This window comes from Girardinichthys multiradiatus, chromosome X (genome assembly GCF_021462225.1).
Source record: "Girardinichthys multiradiatus isolate DD_20200921_A chromosome X, DD_fGirMul_XY1, whole genome shotgun sequence".
Lineage (NCBI taxonomy): Eukaryota > Metazoa > Chordata > Actinopteri > Cyprinodontiformes > Goodeidae > Girardinichthys > Girardinichthys multiradiatus.
In genome coordinates, this window is record NC_061817.1 from 34,231,849 (window position 1) to 34,248,701 (window position 16,853).

Sequence of the window (16,853 nt, forward strand, 5' to 3'; positions counted from 1 at the left end):
CATCTTTACCCGGGGTGGTAATGAATCTGTCCACATCTGCACCTCCCTTACATCCTCCTCGCTGCGGATTGTTATGAAGATAAATTGTGGTCCTCCTCCAACATAGTTACTGAATAAAATTGGCGTCTGTGACACATTATATTTTTACTCCAGGAAAACAGGAAGTCATGGTTTACTAATTAAAAAACTTAAAGTAGAAATACATTTAAGAAAAAATGCTTACGTTGGATTTATTTCAGAACCTCTAGCGGCTCAGTTCTTGACTCATTTTAAAATTATTCTGGGTTTGCTGAAGTGATTTGATGTCTGACCTTTGCTGCAACTCTGTCTGCTTTAATTTAAATAACATTTGTGTTTCTTGTTCCACCTCATTCTAGACGTGCATTTGTCTTGTCCTCACTTTGACAACAACGAGCACCTTAACTACCAGTTAGGGTGTAACTGTGCGAATAGAGAATGAAAGAGAGAAATATTTTAATTCAGAAGCTGCGTTCAGGGGTTCCACATATTTTCTTAATTCTGTCCCTGCAGCTCCCTCTGCTGGTTTCCACCTGCTATTGAAAGTCAGCAAGTTTCTCTTAATTTGTTCCAAAATGTTTGCAGCATTTTCCTGCACAATTTCCAAGATCTATAATTTTCTGCCATAAATAACAATGATTTGTCTTTCACCCTCTGTATGTTTTACAAAAGCAAGTTTTACATCAAAGCTTAGATTGTAGGACATGCAATGTTTATTTATTCAATATACGTAAGGTGTTATACTTTAAATAATTACTCTCACTGACAAAAACAATTAGGAACCTCAGGGAATTATTTGCATTGAACCCGAGTTCACATATAGACATATGACGGACATGTTATTGGGATAGCTAGGAGTTGACAGTGAACACCAGTGGGGCATATAAGGTGGTACCATTACAGGCACTTACTGGAGCACCTGACAGTCAATACAATAAGTTAAGGTCACCATTTACACAACAGGGCACTTCAGAGATGTTCATCTGTTTTTTGAAACAACCCATTTTGTGATTTGTCAACTAATTGATAATAAAAATATGGATTAAACAAACTAATGTAATTTTTTTTATTTCTTTGAACCTCAAAGCATATTTAATACCTGTCTGTAAATACTGCAAAAACAAATTTCCAGCTTGGTATTAGTAGATGTTCAAAAGAACAAAGCAGACATGTTTAAGCTGACCTTAAAAACACTTTATACTCTCTACTAAATATCTAACAGATAGCCATGGAGACACTATGAGGATAAGCCATTTTTAACATTTGTGTGTTTATTTTCTCTCAGTCAAATTAGAAAAATCCCACCTTGTTATAAACAGATAGAATGTTTCAAACTGTTAAACATTTAACACAAACAGGTGTCTGAGCCTCAAATACTTTGACATTTAATACAGTATAACTCACAATGTTTCAGTTAAGGTTCAGTTCCTGTTTGACGCACATGAACAACTTTATCTCAGTTCCCTTTAAAAAGCCTTCAGGCCTTTTTGTTTTTTTTCTTCAGCCCAGATCAATGAGATCTTTTTCACGGTGGTCCTCCTCTGTTTGTTGACTTTTCAGCCACTCCTCTCTGGCCTTTCGAACCTCCTGGCCGTAAAAGTCATGAAGCTTCCTGAACTCTATGAGTGGATCGGACCCCACCAAAGACCATTCGCCAAATGGAGGTGCAGGTCCGTTGAGTGGCGTCACATGAGCATTTCTCCTCGGCCACTTTTTGGGGGACTTTTTAGCTGCCAGTTTAGTTGGTATTGAGGGTGGGGGTAAAGCAGCACTGGCACTGAAGCTTCTGCCCTCCCTGACCACTGTTGATGGTCCCAGTGTAGGTAGCATGAGGCTGTTTGTGGGTGGACTAAAGGATCTGAAAGACGAGAGGGAGTCGCTACATTCTTGTTGCTGTTTAACTTCTGCAAAAACAAGAAAAAACAGGTAAAAGGTGCTGCTTTAAGTGTGTTAAACAAATATTTCAGCTTGTTGTGCGAGTTTTATTAGAGCCCCCGATATTTGTCATGCTTAAACACAGCAGCACAACACTGGAAACGAGTAGAAGTCCGCAGACATCACTGGTGCAGTGCTGTGAAAAAGTGTTTGCCCCCCTCACAAATTATTTTTTCACAGTCGAATGTTTCAGATCATGAAACAAATCCTAAGATCAGACAAATATGATCTATTTAAATACAAACTGCAGTTTTAAGATTTCATTTGTTAGGGGAACAAGGTCATCCAAACGTACCTTGAACTAAGGGAAAGGTAAATTGCCAAACTAATTAAATCACCAATTAGTTATAATTAAGCACATTTCTGTGGTTCAGCTTCTCTAGCAACTTCCAGGCTACTCTTGTTTTACGCATGCTGGCTTCAACTGCCATTGGTTGTTTGTAATAACTAGCAGTGAGTCTTTTACACAGCTGTGGAGGAATTTTGGCAAAATGCTTTTTGATAAATTGTTTTAGTTCAGCCACAGTGGAGGGATTTCAGGCATGAGCAGTCTGTTTACGGTCATGCCACAGCATTTCAGTCGTATCTGAGTTCAGACATTGACTAGACCGCTTGTTTTCCTTCAATGACCTCCTAGATGGGTCATGGATGTGGTTTTGGAGTTATTGTGGTAGGCCGGCCACTCCTGAGAAGGTTCACCACTGTTCCGTGTGTTCTCCATTTGTGGATAATTGTTCTCATTGTGGTTCACTGGTTCCCCAGAGCATTAGAATTGGTTTTTTAACCATTCTCAGACTCATAGATGTGAATGACATTGTTTCTTATTATTATCTTATTATTTTTTCTGATCAGGGAATAATGTGCTGACTTTTGAGACTTTTAACCTACTTCGTGTTATAAGACAGGTTCTGTTTAGGTTATTTTTTGGTTCTACAGTAATTTAGTCTGCATGTGGTTAGTAAAATAAACCAAAATATGTCATTACTCGCAGTTAATTCATGATTTAACAGGGGAGATAATTCTCTTTTTGGTTTGTATACATTTTTATAGCATTTAAGTGTGACAAGAAAAGAAGAACCTTTTCACAATAATGTAGGTGTATTTCTGCATCTTTTAATGTGTTTTGGGCAAGGCAGCCATGTTAAATTTGGAGGTCATGGCTGGCAGGAAACCTTGCCTTGGTCTTTCCTAGCTGTAATTCTAACTTCAGGGGTTGATCCAGCTCATATTACCAAACTGAAACAAGAATAATCCAACTTCTTAAACTAAATAAATCGCACAATTGATTTCCGTATCTGGAAGATCAACTGGAACAACTCTTGAAGAAGTTGGAAATCCAAAATGCCATAACGAATATGGGGAAAACTACCCTTAGAAATGCCTCACACACCTTCATAGTGCTTCCCAAGGTCTCTCACCAGGCAGGAGAGGTAACAGTGGCTGGCCAGGAACAGCGCTTTCACCCAGCGTCCCTGAGTCTGAGCATCTCCTGCGGCAAGCCTGTAAGTTTTGAGTCCAGATCCAAACTCCAGGGAGAAGGGAAAATGGCCATCAGAATCTAACATCTGAACCGTGCACCCCTCCAACACGATGACACCAAGAAGGTGTCGATCAGCTGGACGGTCCTGGTAGAAGAGCAGGTTAGCTTTCAGGACAAACCACCGGCGATAATAAGTCGCATTTCTCTCCTTCTGTGAAATGAGTAAAAAATTAAAAAATATATCTTTTTCAGTTGATCAAAAGGTGATCAGAGATTTGTATTTGATTGTTTTCCTAAACCTTTTTGTAGAGATATCCCTCCTTATCCACTGGAGAGGTACATGATAGGAAATGGGTCAGAATCTTCTCATGGAGCTTCATACTGGCTCCTGAAAGAGAGAAAGTGTTGTTACAGTTAGTGTATTTTAAATAGTGCAGTACAAACAGTGATGGATTTTAAATTCCAGGTACAAGGGCTCTGTAACTTGCTAAAAGCAACCAGTTAATCTGGTTTCTCTGAAGTTTTAATGTTGCTGCAAATATGATATGGAGTTTAAAAGGCATACTCTTTTAGTTTGCAATAAATAAAAAATGTAACTGGTTTGCTTTCTTTAAACTTTGTATTCTCCTTTTTTTATTTTACATCACAATCCTCATCATGTTTTGATGTGAAGCATTTTCAGTTACTACAACACTATCCAAAAGTTTTTAATAAGTCTCATTTTCTTTCTTTTGCCTCCTAAGGAACCACCGTTTCTTCTAATCTTTTAGGTGTTCTTAATCAGTACTTCATTGGGCTTTCTGGAGGTCTTTCAAAGTTATTTTGGATTTTCCTGCTGTTTTACTCATTTCCCCGCACTTGACCGTGAGTTGAAAGGATAATGTAAAAAGTGTCCGGTTAAATGAACTGGAAAGTCCAGCATGGGGATGGCAGAAGAAGAAGTGTCAGACCTAAATAACATTATTTTAGGTGAGACAGACCATAGACTACTTATGTGTGTTGAGGATTTATTGGAGGCTAAGGGTTCAGTTGTAGGTGAGGGTTGAAATCCGTGGGTGAAACTTCAGACCACACCTTTGTGGAGATAGAACAGTACTTCACCTGTGCTCGGGTGTTGGATGGGTGCAAAAACTTGTTATCACTCATGTAAAAACTTTGTGTTGCAAGGCACCTGCACTATGCCTTCCTCCCTGTGTGTGTGAATTATTGTTATCTCTGTGTGAACCAGCCTCCTTTCTGTCTCACACACACACACCCTGTCTGAACTGTCTGTTGAATTGTGTATATAAATAAAGAGATAGGGTGTCAAAAACTTTGTAGTTGCACTGCAAAGTGGGCTACCCTTGCTGCAAGTAACTCTGACTGTATCGTTCTTACCTCTGAGTTGACTAAATAATACCTAACATTTATTGGTCCTTCGTAGCCGGATTCATTCAATAACCTTATTTCTCTTTGCTTTAACAGTGACTCTGGGATCCGTGGGGGAAGCCTGACGTCGAGCGAAGCACCGCTGCACAGCCTCCATTAGCCGGAGTGGCTGAAAGTCCCGGTGTGTGAATTCACACCTGGCCAGTGGGTTATCGCCTTCCTCGGCGCGGGGTGACTCTCACAGGGTCCAAAGAGTCACCAAGAAGTCAACTCCGAGGTGAGACAGTTTTAAAATACAGTTCATAGGAAAAATACTTAACAGTTGTTGGTAGTGCGTCGCCGGTAAGGACGCTGCATTGGGATGGTTTTATTCCACCGTGAAAGGAATAGTGATAAATTAAGGTAGGGCCCCGCCAAGAAGGGGGCCAAATAAAACGACTAAGGGTCATTCCCCTGCGAGGGAATAGAATAAGCACTATAAAAGTAAAAAGAACGGAGTAAATTGAGCTCATAAAATAACACCAAGTTAACTTAGAAAAATTACAAGGTACCTGAAAGTAACTATGACTGTATCGTTCTTACCTCTGAGTTGACTAAATAATACCTAACATCGGGTCAATCTCGATCCCAGATGATCAGTTCGTTTTGTTCTGCTGTCCGTATAGTCTTTCTATGTCAATAACTTCTGTGAGGCCCAGTTGCTACGTCACACAAGCTCCTCTCAAACTGGATCAGAACTTTTGTCACACACAATGCAGGTGGCTGCTGTTTTGCCCTCTATTATTGTTGGTATTTTTCATTGATTCAGGAGAAGAAATGTGAATATTTTATGACAGGCTGCTAGTAACCTGCCTACTGAACAAGTGAAAACCAACCTAAAGTATCTAAGAATCCAGTTTAAGAATGGTTCATGTCTTGAGTTCTGGAGCTTAAATTTATGTCTGAAAGAAAGTTTAATTACTTGAACAAAACTAAACTTTCCTCTGAAAATGGTCAGTCTGAAACTGAGAGTAAAAGCACCCAACATACTGAGCAAAACTTTAAAAACACATAGAAATCTAGAAGAAAGTTTGATGGAGACCACTTTAAATCTAGATTTTTGTAGTTGAAATATACGTTACTTTTAATTTTGCTTTTAAAACAATATATATTTTATTTACTAATACAAATTTTTGTTTATCTTTAAGATTTGACCTGCTGATTCCAATTTTATCCAATTACAATTTACTTTCCAAGTATTTAAGCACATCTTACTAAATGGTTCAATGCAATGATTCAGCTTCAAACCCTGAGCGTGAAAGAAAAAAATGTGCTGCAGGTTAGGTTGTCTGATAGAAATATTAGTTGTAAACCCAACAGAAAATAAAGGGATTAGAAGATTATACTTATTTATGCATCAAGGCACATGTCCCTATCGATTATCTGTTTTGACTAAACTAAAAATAAATTAAGAACAGCAATGTTTATCTGTTTACATTAAAAAAAGTAAATTTCCAATTGTGATGCATTTAATTACCTGGATGTTCTAGGTAAAGCTAGTTGATTTCACTCAGGCGCTGACAGATTTGTGCATCACTATTAATACATTTAGCAGCAAGACACTTTTAACCAGCACTTTGAAACACAAACCCTCCCACCACTGTTTTATATTGATAGACACATAATGTTCAAGCGTTTACTGAGCAGAAATAAATAACTGTCCTCACACAGGTTAGGACAAACAGAAATATTCTTAGCCTTAATCCAGATTCCTTTTGTATGCTGACTTCGACTGCAGAGAGAAAATGAAAAACAGTGAGTCAGACTTACCTCTGCCGACACTGGATCTCCCCTAGGGTCAACTCAAGCTCTCTCAAACTCTCTACATACATTTAATTTTTTTCTATTGCATCCTCTTGCAAATAAAGTTGAACCCAATTGTTTTTCACCTGGCTCAGTCAACCAGAACCAGACAACGCTTGAATATTTAGTTTCGGGTTGCTAACACTGTTTCTCTCACGGGGACAAGGGGACGGGCGTTGAAATATAAATAACCCGACCCACTTCCTGGTAACAATACCCTGACACATTATATTCTCTGTTGAGTCTGCTTTGAGATGATGGGGTTGAACCAAGCAACCGAAAAAAGATACCTATGATGAGAAGTGCTACCTGGAAGTGAGATGTTAAATACTGAAGTGAAGATGGTGTGTGATGTATCCCCTCAGCTCTCTCTCACTTCCTCATATAAGTTTATTTATGATCCATGTAGGAGGTTGATTCTTTAGGGAGGCATGCACAGCTCTTGACGGATGTGTTCATATTTATTTATGCTGAAAGCAAGCAGACAGACATACCCTGACCTCTGAAAAATGTAGCTTTCATTTCTTAGCGTCACGCGTCTTTTTTTGACATTATCTTATCCTTTATATCCTTTTGGATCTTAAGGAATCTTTTTAAGACACCAGTCACCTTTACTGTCATTACTTTTTATTAAAAACTCTCCACAAGTTTCTCTCTCCACATGCTTTCTAGCATCTATCTACACATTTCTACATATTTATGAAAGATAAACAAAACTAGAGTGGAAAAAAAAAAGTATTTTTCATTGCAAAAAAGACAAATGATTTTTCAAACACAGCAGTTAAAACACGCTAATAACCATTTCTATGATTTAGCGTCATATAAGTAATTCTATTCCAAGAACTGAATAATTAAAGAAATGTCAGTGACAAGATAGAAAAACTTAAACATTTTTTAAAGATATGTAATATCAAAGAAATTATGAAAATAGATTTCAGCAAATATTACACAGCAAAATTTTATTTTGGGAAATGGGAAAAAACAAAAGATCAGTGTAGAATAATCCAGTCCAGAATATGATCAGTCTAAGTGTTGAGTTTTTCTTTAGATCGACCTGATCTAAAGGGATGTCAAGATGAATAAATAATAAATCACCATTTTCTCACCTGCTTCAGTTAGAATAAAATTCATAAAACAAAAACTAGGTTTTAAAAAAAATCTATACTAGGTACACAATAATTCAGTCCAAGTTGGACCAGGATTTAGGTATATTGTTAAAACCCAAACATGGTACCAAAACTCAACAGACACTTTTTTTTATGTTTTCACAAACTGCACACTGGATTTTATTAAATAAGCCTCCAGTATGCTAATAGCCCAGTCCACATTTTATGAATTATTAGTATTTTAAATGTTACATTTAAGTTGATTTAATGGTGTTTTGATTCTGCCCTTTATCCAAGAAAAGCCGTGAGCTTTAGAAATGTATTTTATACGTTTCGTAAAGTACAGTTAAATGAAGTTTGCAGCCAAACAGAAGGGAAACATTTATTTTCTTTCCACTCCTCTCCATGTGGCGGCGATAGTGAGTCAAGTCTCCATTGCTGAGGAATATTAGAATGCAACGAAGAGGAGACAAAAACGAACGTAGCTTGAATTATTTTCAACAGGTTCTTGCCAATCTATATATATTTTTTACATCTATCAATCATAATTGCTAAACATATATATCATATGTAGTGTATAACTAATATTTAAGCTGTTAACGGTCATTAATCTCTAAAAGTGTTTGATTAATGCTTCACATGCTCTCCATGCGCTGGGTTGTTTTTGTTTTTAGCTAACATTTTAGCATCAGTCTGTTTTAAAAACCAACTGAAACGCGGATGTTTTAACTTACCGTTACGTTGCGCTGCGGTAATAAAGGAATCCCCTTATCTCTTTCTGTAGCGCCATGTCGAAAAGAAAAGTGACATTTGAGGACGGAAACGGGGAGTTTGACCTGGAAGATGACGGCCCGAATAAAAAGGTGCTACTTTTATATCAATATTAAGATCAGAGTTGTTGTGTTAGTCTTCAGCGAACCAGTTGCTAAAAAATATTGCTTTATGAAGCTGGATAAGATGTTTTTATTTGAAGCAGACACGTTCAGACTTCTAAAAGCTACATTTAAAACTAGTTTTCTGATTAAATAACTAAACAGAAATTTGTTAAGAATGTACTTATTTATTTGTTGTCCTGATAAGTCAAATCCCAGCATGTCTTGCACTAAAACTGTGGGCTATATATGACAATGAGAATTACTTTGGTGATGTGACATAATGTGAAAAGTTCCTGACTACTTTCTGAGAAATGCTCTTAACAAAGATGCCTTAAAAACCTGCAGACAGCATTTACTCTGTAATGACTGTTTAAAGAGTTTCAGTCAGGTTTTAGAGCTCACATTACTGAAAGCCATTAATGATAATCTCATAGCCTCGTATAATAGACTTGTTTCTATACTTGTTAGATCTCAGTGCTAAATTTGATGCAGTCAAAATACTCGATCGTGTTAATAAATCTTCCTCATGCCTGAAGAATAAAGTTTAATTCATTAGATTACTGGCATGTCTTGAAGTATTATTTAATAATAAGTATATTTTATTTTCTGTATTGAAACTCAGAAAAGTCAGAGGAACCGAAACATCTGAAGTCATTAGTGACTTTCTCTGCATGGCAATAACATGGCTATCAGTAATAATGTAAAAACGTTGTTATCTTTGACATCTTTTACCTTCTCTATATTTTGAAAGAAATAAAGAAATATCCTGTCCCAGAGTTACACATAAAAACTAGTCAACAGTCTGGACTGTTGTATTTTTGTCCTATAAGGAGGCCCCAAAAATTCTGTAAAAAGCCTTCAGCTTATCCAGACGTCTACAGTGACTTTAATAACCATCAAAAAGTGAGGTCATAGTTTTCTCATTTTAACTTCTCGTTATAGGCTTCTGGATAATTTCAAAATGTAACTTAAAATTATTCTTGCTACATATAAAAGCCTTAATTATCATGCTCTATCATATATCAGATATTTGGTTGTTCCATATGTTCCCAACATAGCACTTCATTTCCAGACTGCAGGTACAAAGGTGTGTGCGTGTGTGTGTTTGTATATACACTACCGGTCAAACGTTTAGATACACTTTCTCACTTAATGGGTCTCTTTATTTTCATGATTATTTCAAATTTTAGATTCTCACTAAAGGCAACAAAACTGTGAATGAACACGCATGGAATTATGTTGTAAATCAAAAGTGTGAAATAACTTTAAACATTTTTACATTTTAGATTCTTCCAAATAGCGACCCTTTGCTTTAATGATTCTCTCTTGGCGATCTTTCCATGAGTTTCATGAGGTGGTCGCCTGAAATGGTTTTACAAAGAGCCTTGAAAGAGGATCGTTGAGAGACGGCCAAAGGTTAATATTTCAGTCATCACAGCAAAGAGCGACTACTTTAAGGAACCTAAAATATAAAACATATTTAAAGGTCTTTTACAATTTCTTGTTTGGTACATAATTCCATACGTATTCATTCAGAGTTTTGATGCCTTCAGTGAGAATCTCCTTTTTTTCTTGTAAAGTAACTCTGAGATGGCATTTGTTGCAAACTGGTGCTGTATAAATAAACCCGAATCGGGTTTTGGGTCATTCAGGTGTTAAAATGGCCCTGAACCAGTGTTGAAAAAATAAGTTAAATAGAATATCAATAATATAGTGAAACATCTACAGTAAGTGACTTGTATCACTGGAGTGTACAGAAAAAGACCTTTCTGATCATACCTTCTTCATAGAAATAGCATAAATAAGTTACACCCCACAGTAATTGGCTGCAAATTTGAGAAAATGTTGCATTTTCTCATTGTGTGGCATATCTGTTGCCTTTAGGTTCTATATTCAGTGGTGCTGCTTAACGGCCAGTAATCCCAACCTGGCTCACTGTTATCCAGTTTATGTCCAGTTGGGGTTCTGCTGCGCTACTTGTTTTTTTTTTTTTTTTTATGCTGAGACAATAATGTTCTGGAAGTACTTGTCTTTTGGACTGTCTCCACAGTTTAGCTTGATGTCACAGTTAATCTTAAAACAACTCTTTGTTACTTAACTTCCAAGTATTGTAGTTGACACCAAGGTCTCTACTGAGACCTGCCTGAGGCACCTAGACCGCCAACAGCGGAGCTATAAAAAGTTACCTTTTAGTTTCCTCAGCCCGACACATTTTCTTTTCACCGGCAATAATCTAATCTCCCTAGATTTTAGAGCACTCACGCACAACATGCTGTTATTGTCAGGTACAAGGACTGAACAGAAAATAAGTGAAACAGCTGCAAAGTTCAAAGGAAAACTGTCAAAGACCTGAAGAGCTGTTGTCTGCTTAAAATCAAAGTAAAAAAATATATCAATTGGGAAGGTTTAAAACGTTTGCACTGCACTATACCACACACAGTTTAATATCCAGTTTTGCTTGAATAGTGAACCATATGTGTGGTTGTGTCTATTTACAGCATGTCTAAACTCAGCTTTAAGTAAGCAGAACTTGAATGTCTGACTGAATCGATGCCAAATTTTTTACAGCCTAATGAATCAGTTAGTGTTACATATTACATGACTTGACTGAACACAAGAAATGTGATACTCCTGCTTGTTTACGGCAGTGGAAAAGACTGCAACCTTGGAACACACTTGAAGACTGTAAGATAACAGAAGGAGTTAAAACCGCTCTGCTCTGATCACTGCTGAGCAGCACTGTGGTCCAGTTTGCCTGGCTTTAATTTTGCTTTATAAATAAGCCAACCTGGACTTTCGGCTTCCATAAAGTACCCTGTTGGTTGAACATCTCCAATGCTTCTAAAAGCCAGGTGTGACATGGAATCAGCCCATGAATCAATAGTTTGTGGTGGGGCTTTTTATACACTGCTCAAAAAAATAAAGGGAACACTTAAACAATATAACTCCAAGTAAATCAAACTTCTGTGAAATCAAACTATCCACTTAGGAAGCAACACTGATTGACAATCAATTTCACATCTTGTTGTTCAAATGAAATAGACAACAGGGGGAAATCTTTGGTGATTAGCAAGACACTCAATAAAGGAGTGGTTCTGCAGGTAAGGACCACAGACCACTTCTCAGTACCGATGCTTTCTGGCTGATGTTTTGGTCACTTTTGAATATTCGTGGTGCTTTCACACTCGTGGTAGCATGAGACGGACTCTACAACCCACACAAGTGGCTCAGGTAGTGCAGCTCATCCAGGATGGCACATCAATGTGAGCTGTGGGAAGAAGGTTTGCTGTGTCTATCAGCGTAGTGTCCAGAGCCTGGAGGCGCTACCAGGAGACAGGCCAGTACATCAGGAGACGTGGAGGAGGCCTTAGGAGGGCAACAACCCAGCAGCAGGACCGCTACCTCCACCTTTGTGCAAGGAGGAACAGGAGGAGCACTGCCAGAGCCCTGCAAAATGACCTCCAGCAGGCCACTAATGTGCATGTGTCTGCACAAACGGTTAGAAACCGACTCCATGAGCATGGTATGCCCGACGTCCACAAATGGGGGTTGTGCTCACAGCCCAACACCGTGCAGGATGCTTGGCATTTGCCAGAGAACACCAGGATTGGCAAATTCACCACTGGTGCCCTGTGCTCTTCACAGATGAAAACAGGTTCACACTGAGCACATGTGACAGATGTGACAGAGTCTGGAGACACCATGGAGAGCGATCTGCTGCCTGAAACATCCTTCAGCATGACCGGTTTGGCAGTGGGTCAGTAATGGTGTGGGGTGGCATTTCTTTGGAGGGCCGTGTGGCCCTCCATGTGTTCGCCAGAGGTAGCCTGACTGCTATTAGGTACCAAGATGAGATTCTCAGACCCCTTGTGAGACCATATGCTGGTGCGGTTGGCCCTGGGTTCCTCCTAATGCAGGACAATGCTAGACCTCATGTGGCTGGAGTGTGTCAGCAGTTCCTGCAAGATGAAGACATTGAAGCTATGGACTGGCCCGCCAGTTCCCCAGACTTGAATCTGATTGAGCACATCTGGGACATCATGTCTCGCTCCATCCACCAACGTCACGTTGCACCACAGACTGTCCAGGAGTTGGCGGATGCTTTAGTCCAGGTCTGGGAGGAGATCCCTCAGGAGACCATCCGCCGTCTCATCAGGAGCATCTCCAGGCGTTGTAGGGAGGTCATACAGACACGTGGAGGCCACACACAATACTGAGCCTCATTTTGACTTGTTTTAAGGACATTACATCAAAGTTGGATCAGCTTGTAGTGTGTTTTTCCACTTTAATTTTGTGTGTGACTCCAAATCCAGGCCTCCATTGGTTAATAAATGTGATTTCCATTGATGATTTTTGTGATTTTGTTGTCAGCACATTCAACTTTGTACAGAACAAAATATTCAATGAGAATATTTCATTCATTCAGATCTAGGATGTGTTATTTGAGTGTTCCCTTTATTCTTTTTAGCAGTGTAGAAAGGACCATATTAAATGGTAGAACTACAGAAACTGGCCTCTGCTGATGAAGATGTCCCCACACAACATGTAGGGTTAGTGTTGGTAATGAATTTTGTCTTTGTGGGTTTCTATCACTGTTGAAATAGAACTTCGAGGTTGTCAGTGGACCAGGCTCCAGGTTCAAGGGTAAACACTCCCTCGACAGCGATGAGGAGGATGACGGGGACGCTGCAGAGAGTAGCAAATACAATATTCTCGACACTGATGATGTAGAGGGTAGGTCTTCTTCATAATTTAAAAAGAGACTTTGAGGAGGTGATGCAAAAATGTTATTTGTTGTCACGTTACTGTCACAAATCTCTATTGTTTTTTGGATTTTATGTGATAGAGCAAACAGTAGTGAATAATTAAGTGGAAGGAAAATGATAAGTGGTATTCCCAATATTTTAAAAATAAAGCTATTTTAATGTTTTATTATAAAATCCAGTGCAACATATTGCTTTAAGAAGTCGCCTAATTATTGAATGGAGTCCAGCTGTGTGTTATTTAATCTCATTATAAACAGCTGTTCTGTGAAAGGCTCGGAGGTTCTTCAGAGAACATTAGTGGAGAAACAGCATGATGAAGACAAAGGAACACTGCAGACAGGTCAGGGAGGAAGTTCTGGAGAAGTTTAAAACATGGTTAGGTTCTAAAACAATATCCCAAGCTTTGAAAATGAGACAGAGCTCTGATTAATTAATTGAAAATGGAAAGAGGACGGACCAACTCAAACCTACCAAAATATGTCCATATATCAGAAAGCAGCAAAGATGCCCATGGAAACTCTGGGGGTAATGCAGAGATCCACAGTTCAGGTAGGAGAATCTATTAAACCTCACATTTATGAAGGAGGTAGAAGAAGAAATCGAATGTTAAAAGGAAGTCTTTACAAGTCCTGTTTTTAGGTTGGCCACAAGCTGTGTAAAGGACACAGAAAACAAGCTGGTTTGAGGAGAGCAAATCAAACTTTTCAGCCTAAGCGCAGAATGCTATGTGTGACGGAAAATACAGCACAGTATCCATTTCCACAATGACACACGGTAGTGGCAGCATCATGCTGTGAGGAAGCCTGTCTTCATTAAGGACGGGGAACCTAGTTTACGGGAAGATGGAATGAATTAAACAGAAAATAATCTTTTAGAGGGTCAGAAAAGACTTGAAACCGGGGCAGAGACTCAGCTTCTAGGAGGAACCTTAAACATACCACCAGAGCTGCAATGGAATGGTTTAGACCAAATATTTGTGTTGGAATGGCCCAGTCAAAGTCCAGAGCTAAATCCAGCGGAGAGTCCCAGATGCTTCAGACACGTCACAATTATTCACTGCTTTGTGTTGCTCACATAAAATCCCAATGAGGTTTTTGGTTGTGGCATGTGGTATAAAAACGTTTTGCAAGACACTGTGTGCTTCATTCAATTATATTAGTATATTAATAACAATTTTATTCCTTAACTTAGACAATTAATAGTTTGAATTTGTTTGATTTGGCAATGCCAACTTTGTTTTTTAGGCCAAGAAGGAGCAACAATTGACTATGATGAAGGAGTGTCCATTACACCTTTTAACTTGGAGGAGGAGATGCAAGAAGGACACTTTGACTCCGAGGGAAACTATTTCGTCAAGAAGGAAACACAAATTAGAGACAACTGGCTTGACAACATAGACTGGGTATCTGCATAGAAAAATCCTTATGCTTAGTTTATTTAAGCTTTACAAGCAATTTGCAACCACTAATAAAAGGCATTTCTTGTAGGTGAGAATAAAAGAGCAGCCTTTCAAGAAGAAGAAGAAAGGCCTTGGAGCCAAACGAAAACGCAGAGCTGGTGATGAGGATGAGGCTGAGGAAGAAAAACAGAGAGAAGAGCAGCAGGCTGACCAAGAAGATGAGGATGAAGAGGAGACCGAGCCCGCAGAGGATCCGCTGGCTTCCTACACGCAGCAGCAGCTCACTGAAGCAGTGGTCGAGTTGATGCAACCCGGAGAAACGGTCGCCACTGCTCTCCGGAGGTTAGGAGGCCTGAGTGGACGGAAGAAGGCGAAGCTGAGGGAGGATAAAGAGCCCACAGAGGAGTCTAAAAGGGACACAGAAAAGCTTGACAGGCTCACAGCCTTAGCGGACAGACTGGTTGGATCCGGGATGTTTGAAATATATCAACAAACCTACGAAAAACTGGTCTACATGATGAAGAGCATGACCAGCAAGCGGCCAGCGGTGGAGCAGAAACGAAGCGGTGATGATGGCAATGAGGAAGAAGATGATCTCGACATGTTTGGTGATAAATTTGACGAGAAAGTGGGTGGAAAACCCGAGAACAAAGACGAGGAAGACAAAAGAGGTTATTATTTCTCACCCTTTTATGTCTACCTTTATTTCTAATCAATATCTGTTTGGTTTAATCCGATTGTTTCCATTTCTCAGTGAGTGATGAAGTCATGTGGGAATACAAATGGGAGAATAAGGAAAATTCTGAAATCTACGGCCCCTTCACCAGCGAACAGATGCAGGTGATAAATTTAATGTAACCTCTAAAAGTAAAACGTTCCAGAATGATGAAAATTTGGATTGTTTCAGATGTAAATGCATGAAATTCTGGCATTCAATTCAGATTCCACCTTAAAGTATAAACAATGAAGTTTAGAAACATTCTTCTTCCCAGTGATGATAAATAGAAGTGCAACGTTACTAAGAATTAGAAGATGTTTTTGTTTCTCTGTTTTGTTTCTGTGTTATCACTAAATCCAATTACGTGTACTAGATTATGGAGTTGTTGGCTCATCCTCCATTTAACCCCAATCTGACCTGGTGGGCTTTAATTTTCTTACTGTCTGTTTTTCCAGGGCTGGGTGGATGAAGGCTACTTCAGCACCGGTGTCTACTGCAGGAGGGTGGATCAGGGAGGATCTCAATTCTACAACTCGAAAAGGATTGATTTTGACCTCTACACATGAATCATGTGGACCATCAGATGAATCGCAACCGATATTCTGTGTCAGCGTTTCCTGTTTTACGGGCTTTCCTCAATCTTTACATCTGGGTGTAAAAATTGAATTTTTAAACCCTGATTTTTGTTTTCAGCAAGTTTTTAAATAAAAATAAGTCAACGTGGTGTTATGAGCTTTTGGTCTGGATAGAGGTCACATTTTGGGTAAAAAATATGTATATTTTCTAAAACAAAATAAGAATCCCAATGACAGAAAATCTTTGTCAGCTTTTTAAATCTGACGATTCCTGTAATTTTAGCGAAGAAAATGCTTCACAACATTTAGATCAAGATCAGCCCTGATAAATTAATGCTACATCCTAGATTTTTCTGTTAAATCACTCACTGTAGATATCGTGACCTATAAAACAGAACATGTCATAGTCTTTCTACTTTGCTTTTCTGTTGTAAAATATTAAAGAACAATCTACCCTCTCAAAAACAAGCTCGCGTTTATCTTGTTACATCACACAAGGCAACTGATCAGAGTTCATTTGAGACCCACAAATTGCTGAGATTTCACAGCAATAAAACATATTGTCATTGTGCATTTTTTTTTGTTATATTCACAGTATCTAATTATGTCAAATGATTATTTCTGAGGCAAAAATGGTCAGAAAAAATCAATTGTTGGAATATTCACATGTAGTCTTGGTCCTGTGTGATGCTAGATTCAACAGTTGATGGCTTTGAACTATTTCTGTCAAATTATATATATTTAATATATAAAAATTGACAGCTATATTAA

General features: G+C 38.6%; 2 protein-coding genes across 5 annotated transcripts; one reads left to right on the forward strand and one right to left on the reverse strand.

Moving 5' to 3' along the window:
- Nucleotides 1–1,269: 1,269 nt before the first annotated feature.
- Nucleotides 1,270–8,620, reverse strand: LOC124862239 (sesquipedalian-1-like). Of its 4 annotated transcripts, none has more exons than XM_047356058.1 (4): nucleotides 8,484–8,620; nucleotides 3,733–3,821; nucleotides 3,344–3,641; nucleotides 1,270–1,922 (listed from the first exon to the last, which is right to left on the reverse strand). In XM_047356058.1, the coding sequence occupies exons 2-4, from the start codon at nucleotides 3,811–3,813 to the stop codon at nucleotides 1,519–1,521; spliced, it is 783 nt and encodes a 260-aa protein (XP_047212014.1). In that variant the 5' UTR covers nucleotides 3,814–3,821; nucleotides 8,484–8,620; the 3' UTR covers nucleotides 1,270–1,518. The 4 variants fall into 4 exon arrangements, with proteins under 4 accessions (XP_047212014.1, XP_047212012.1, XP_047212013.1 ...); XM_047356056.1 differs by having other exon boundaries at nucleotides 3,344–3,644; XM_047356057.1 differs by lacking the exon at nucleotides 8,484–8,620 and adding an exon at nucleotides 6,611–6,867.
- LOC124862238 (CD2 antigen cytoplasmic tail-binding protein 2-like) lies at nucleotides 8,176–16,547 on the forward strand. Its single transcript, XM_047356054.1, has 7 exons — nucleotides 8,176–8,253; nucleotides 8,534–8,612; nucleotides 13,229–13,358; nucleotides 14,635–14,792; nucleotides 14,878–15,460; nucleotides 15,544–15,629; nucleotides 15,963–16,547. The coding sequence occupies exons 2-7, from the start codon at nucleotides 8,538–8,540 to the stop codon at nucleotides 16,071–16,073; spliced, it is 1,143 nt and encodes a 380-aa protein (XP_047212010.1). The 5' UTR covers nucleotides 8,176–8,253; nucleotides 8,534–8,537; the 3' UTR covers nucleotides 16,074–16,547.
- Nucleotides 16,548–16,853: the final 306 nt, after the last annotated feature.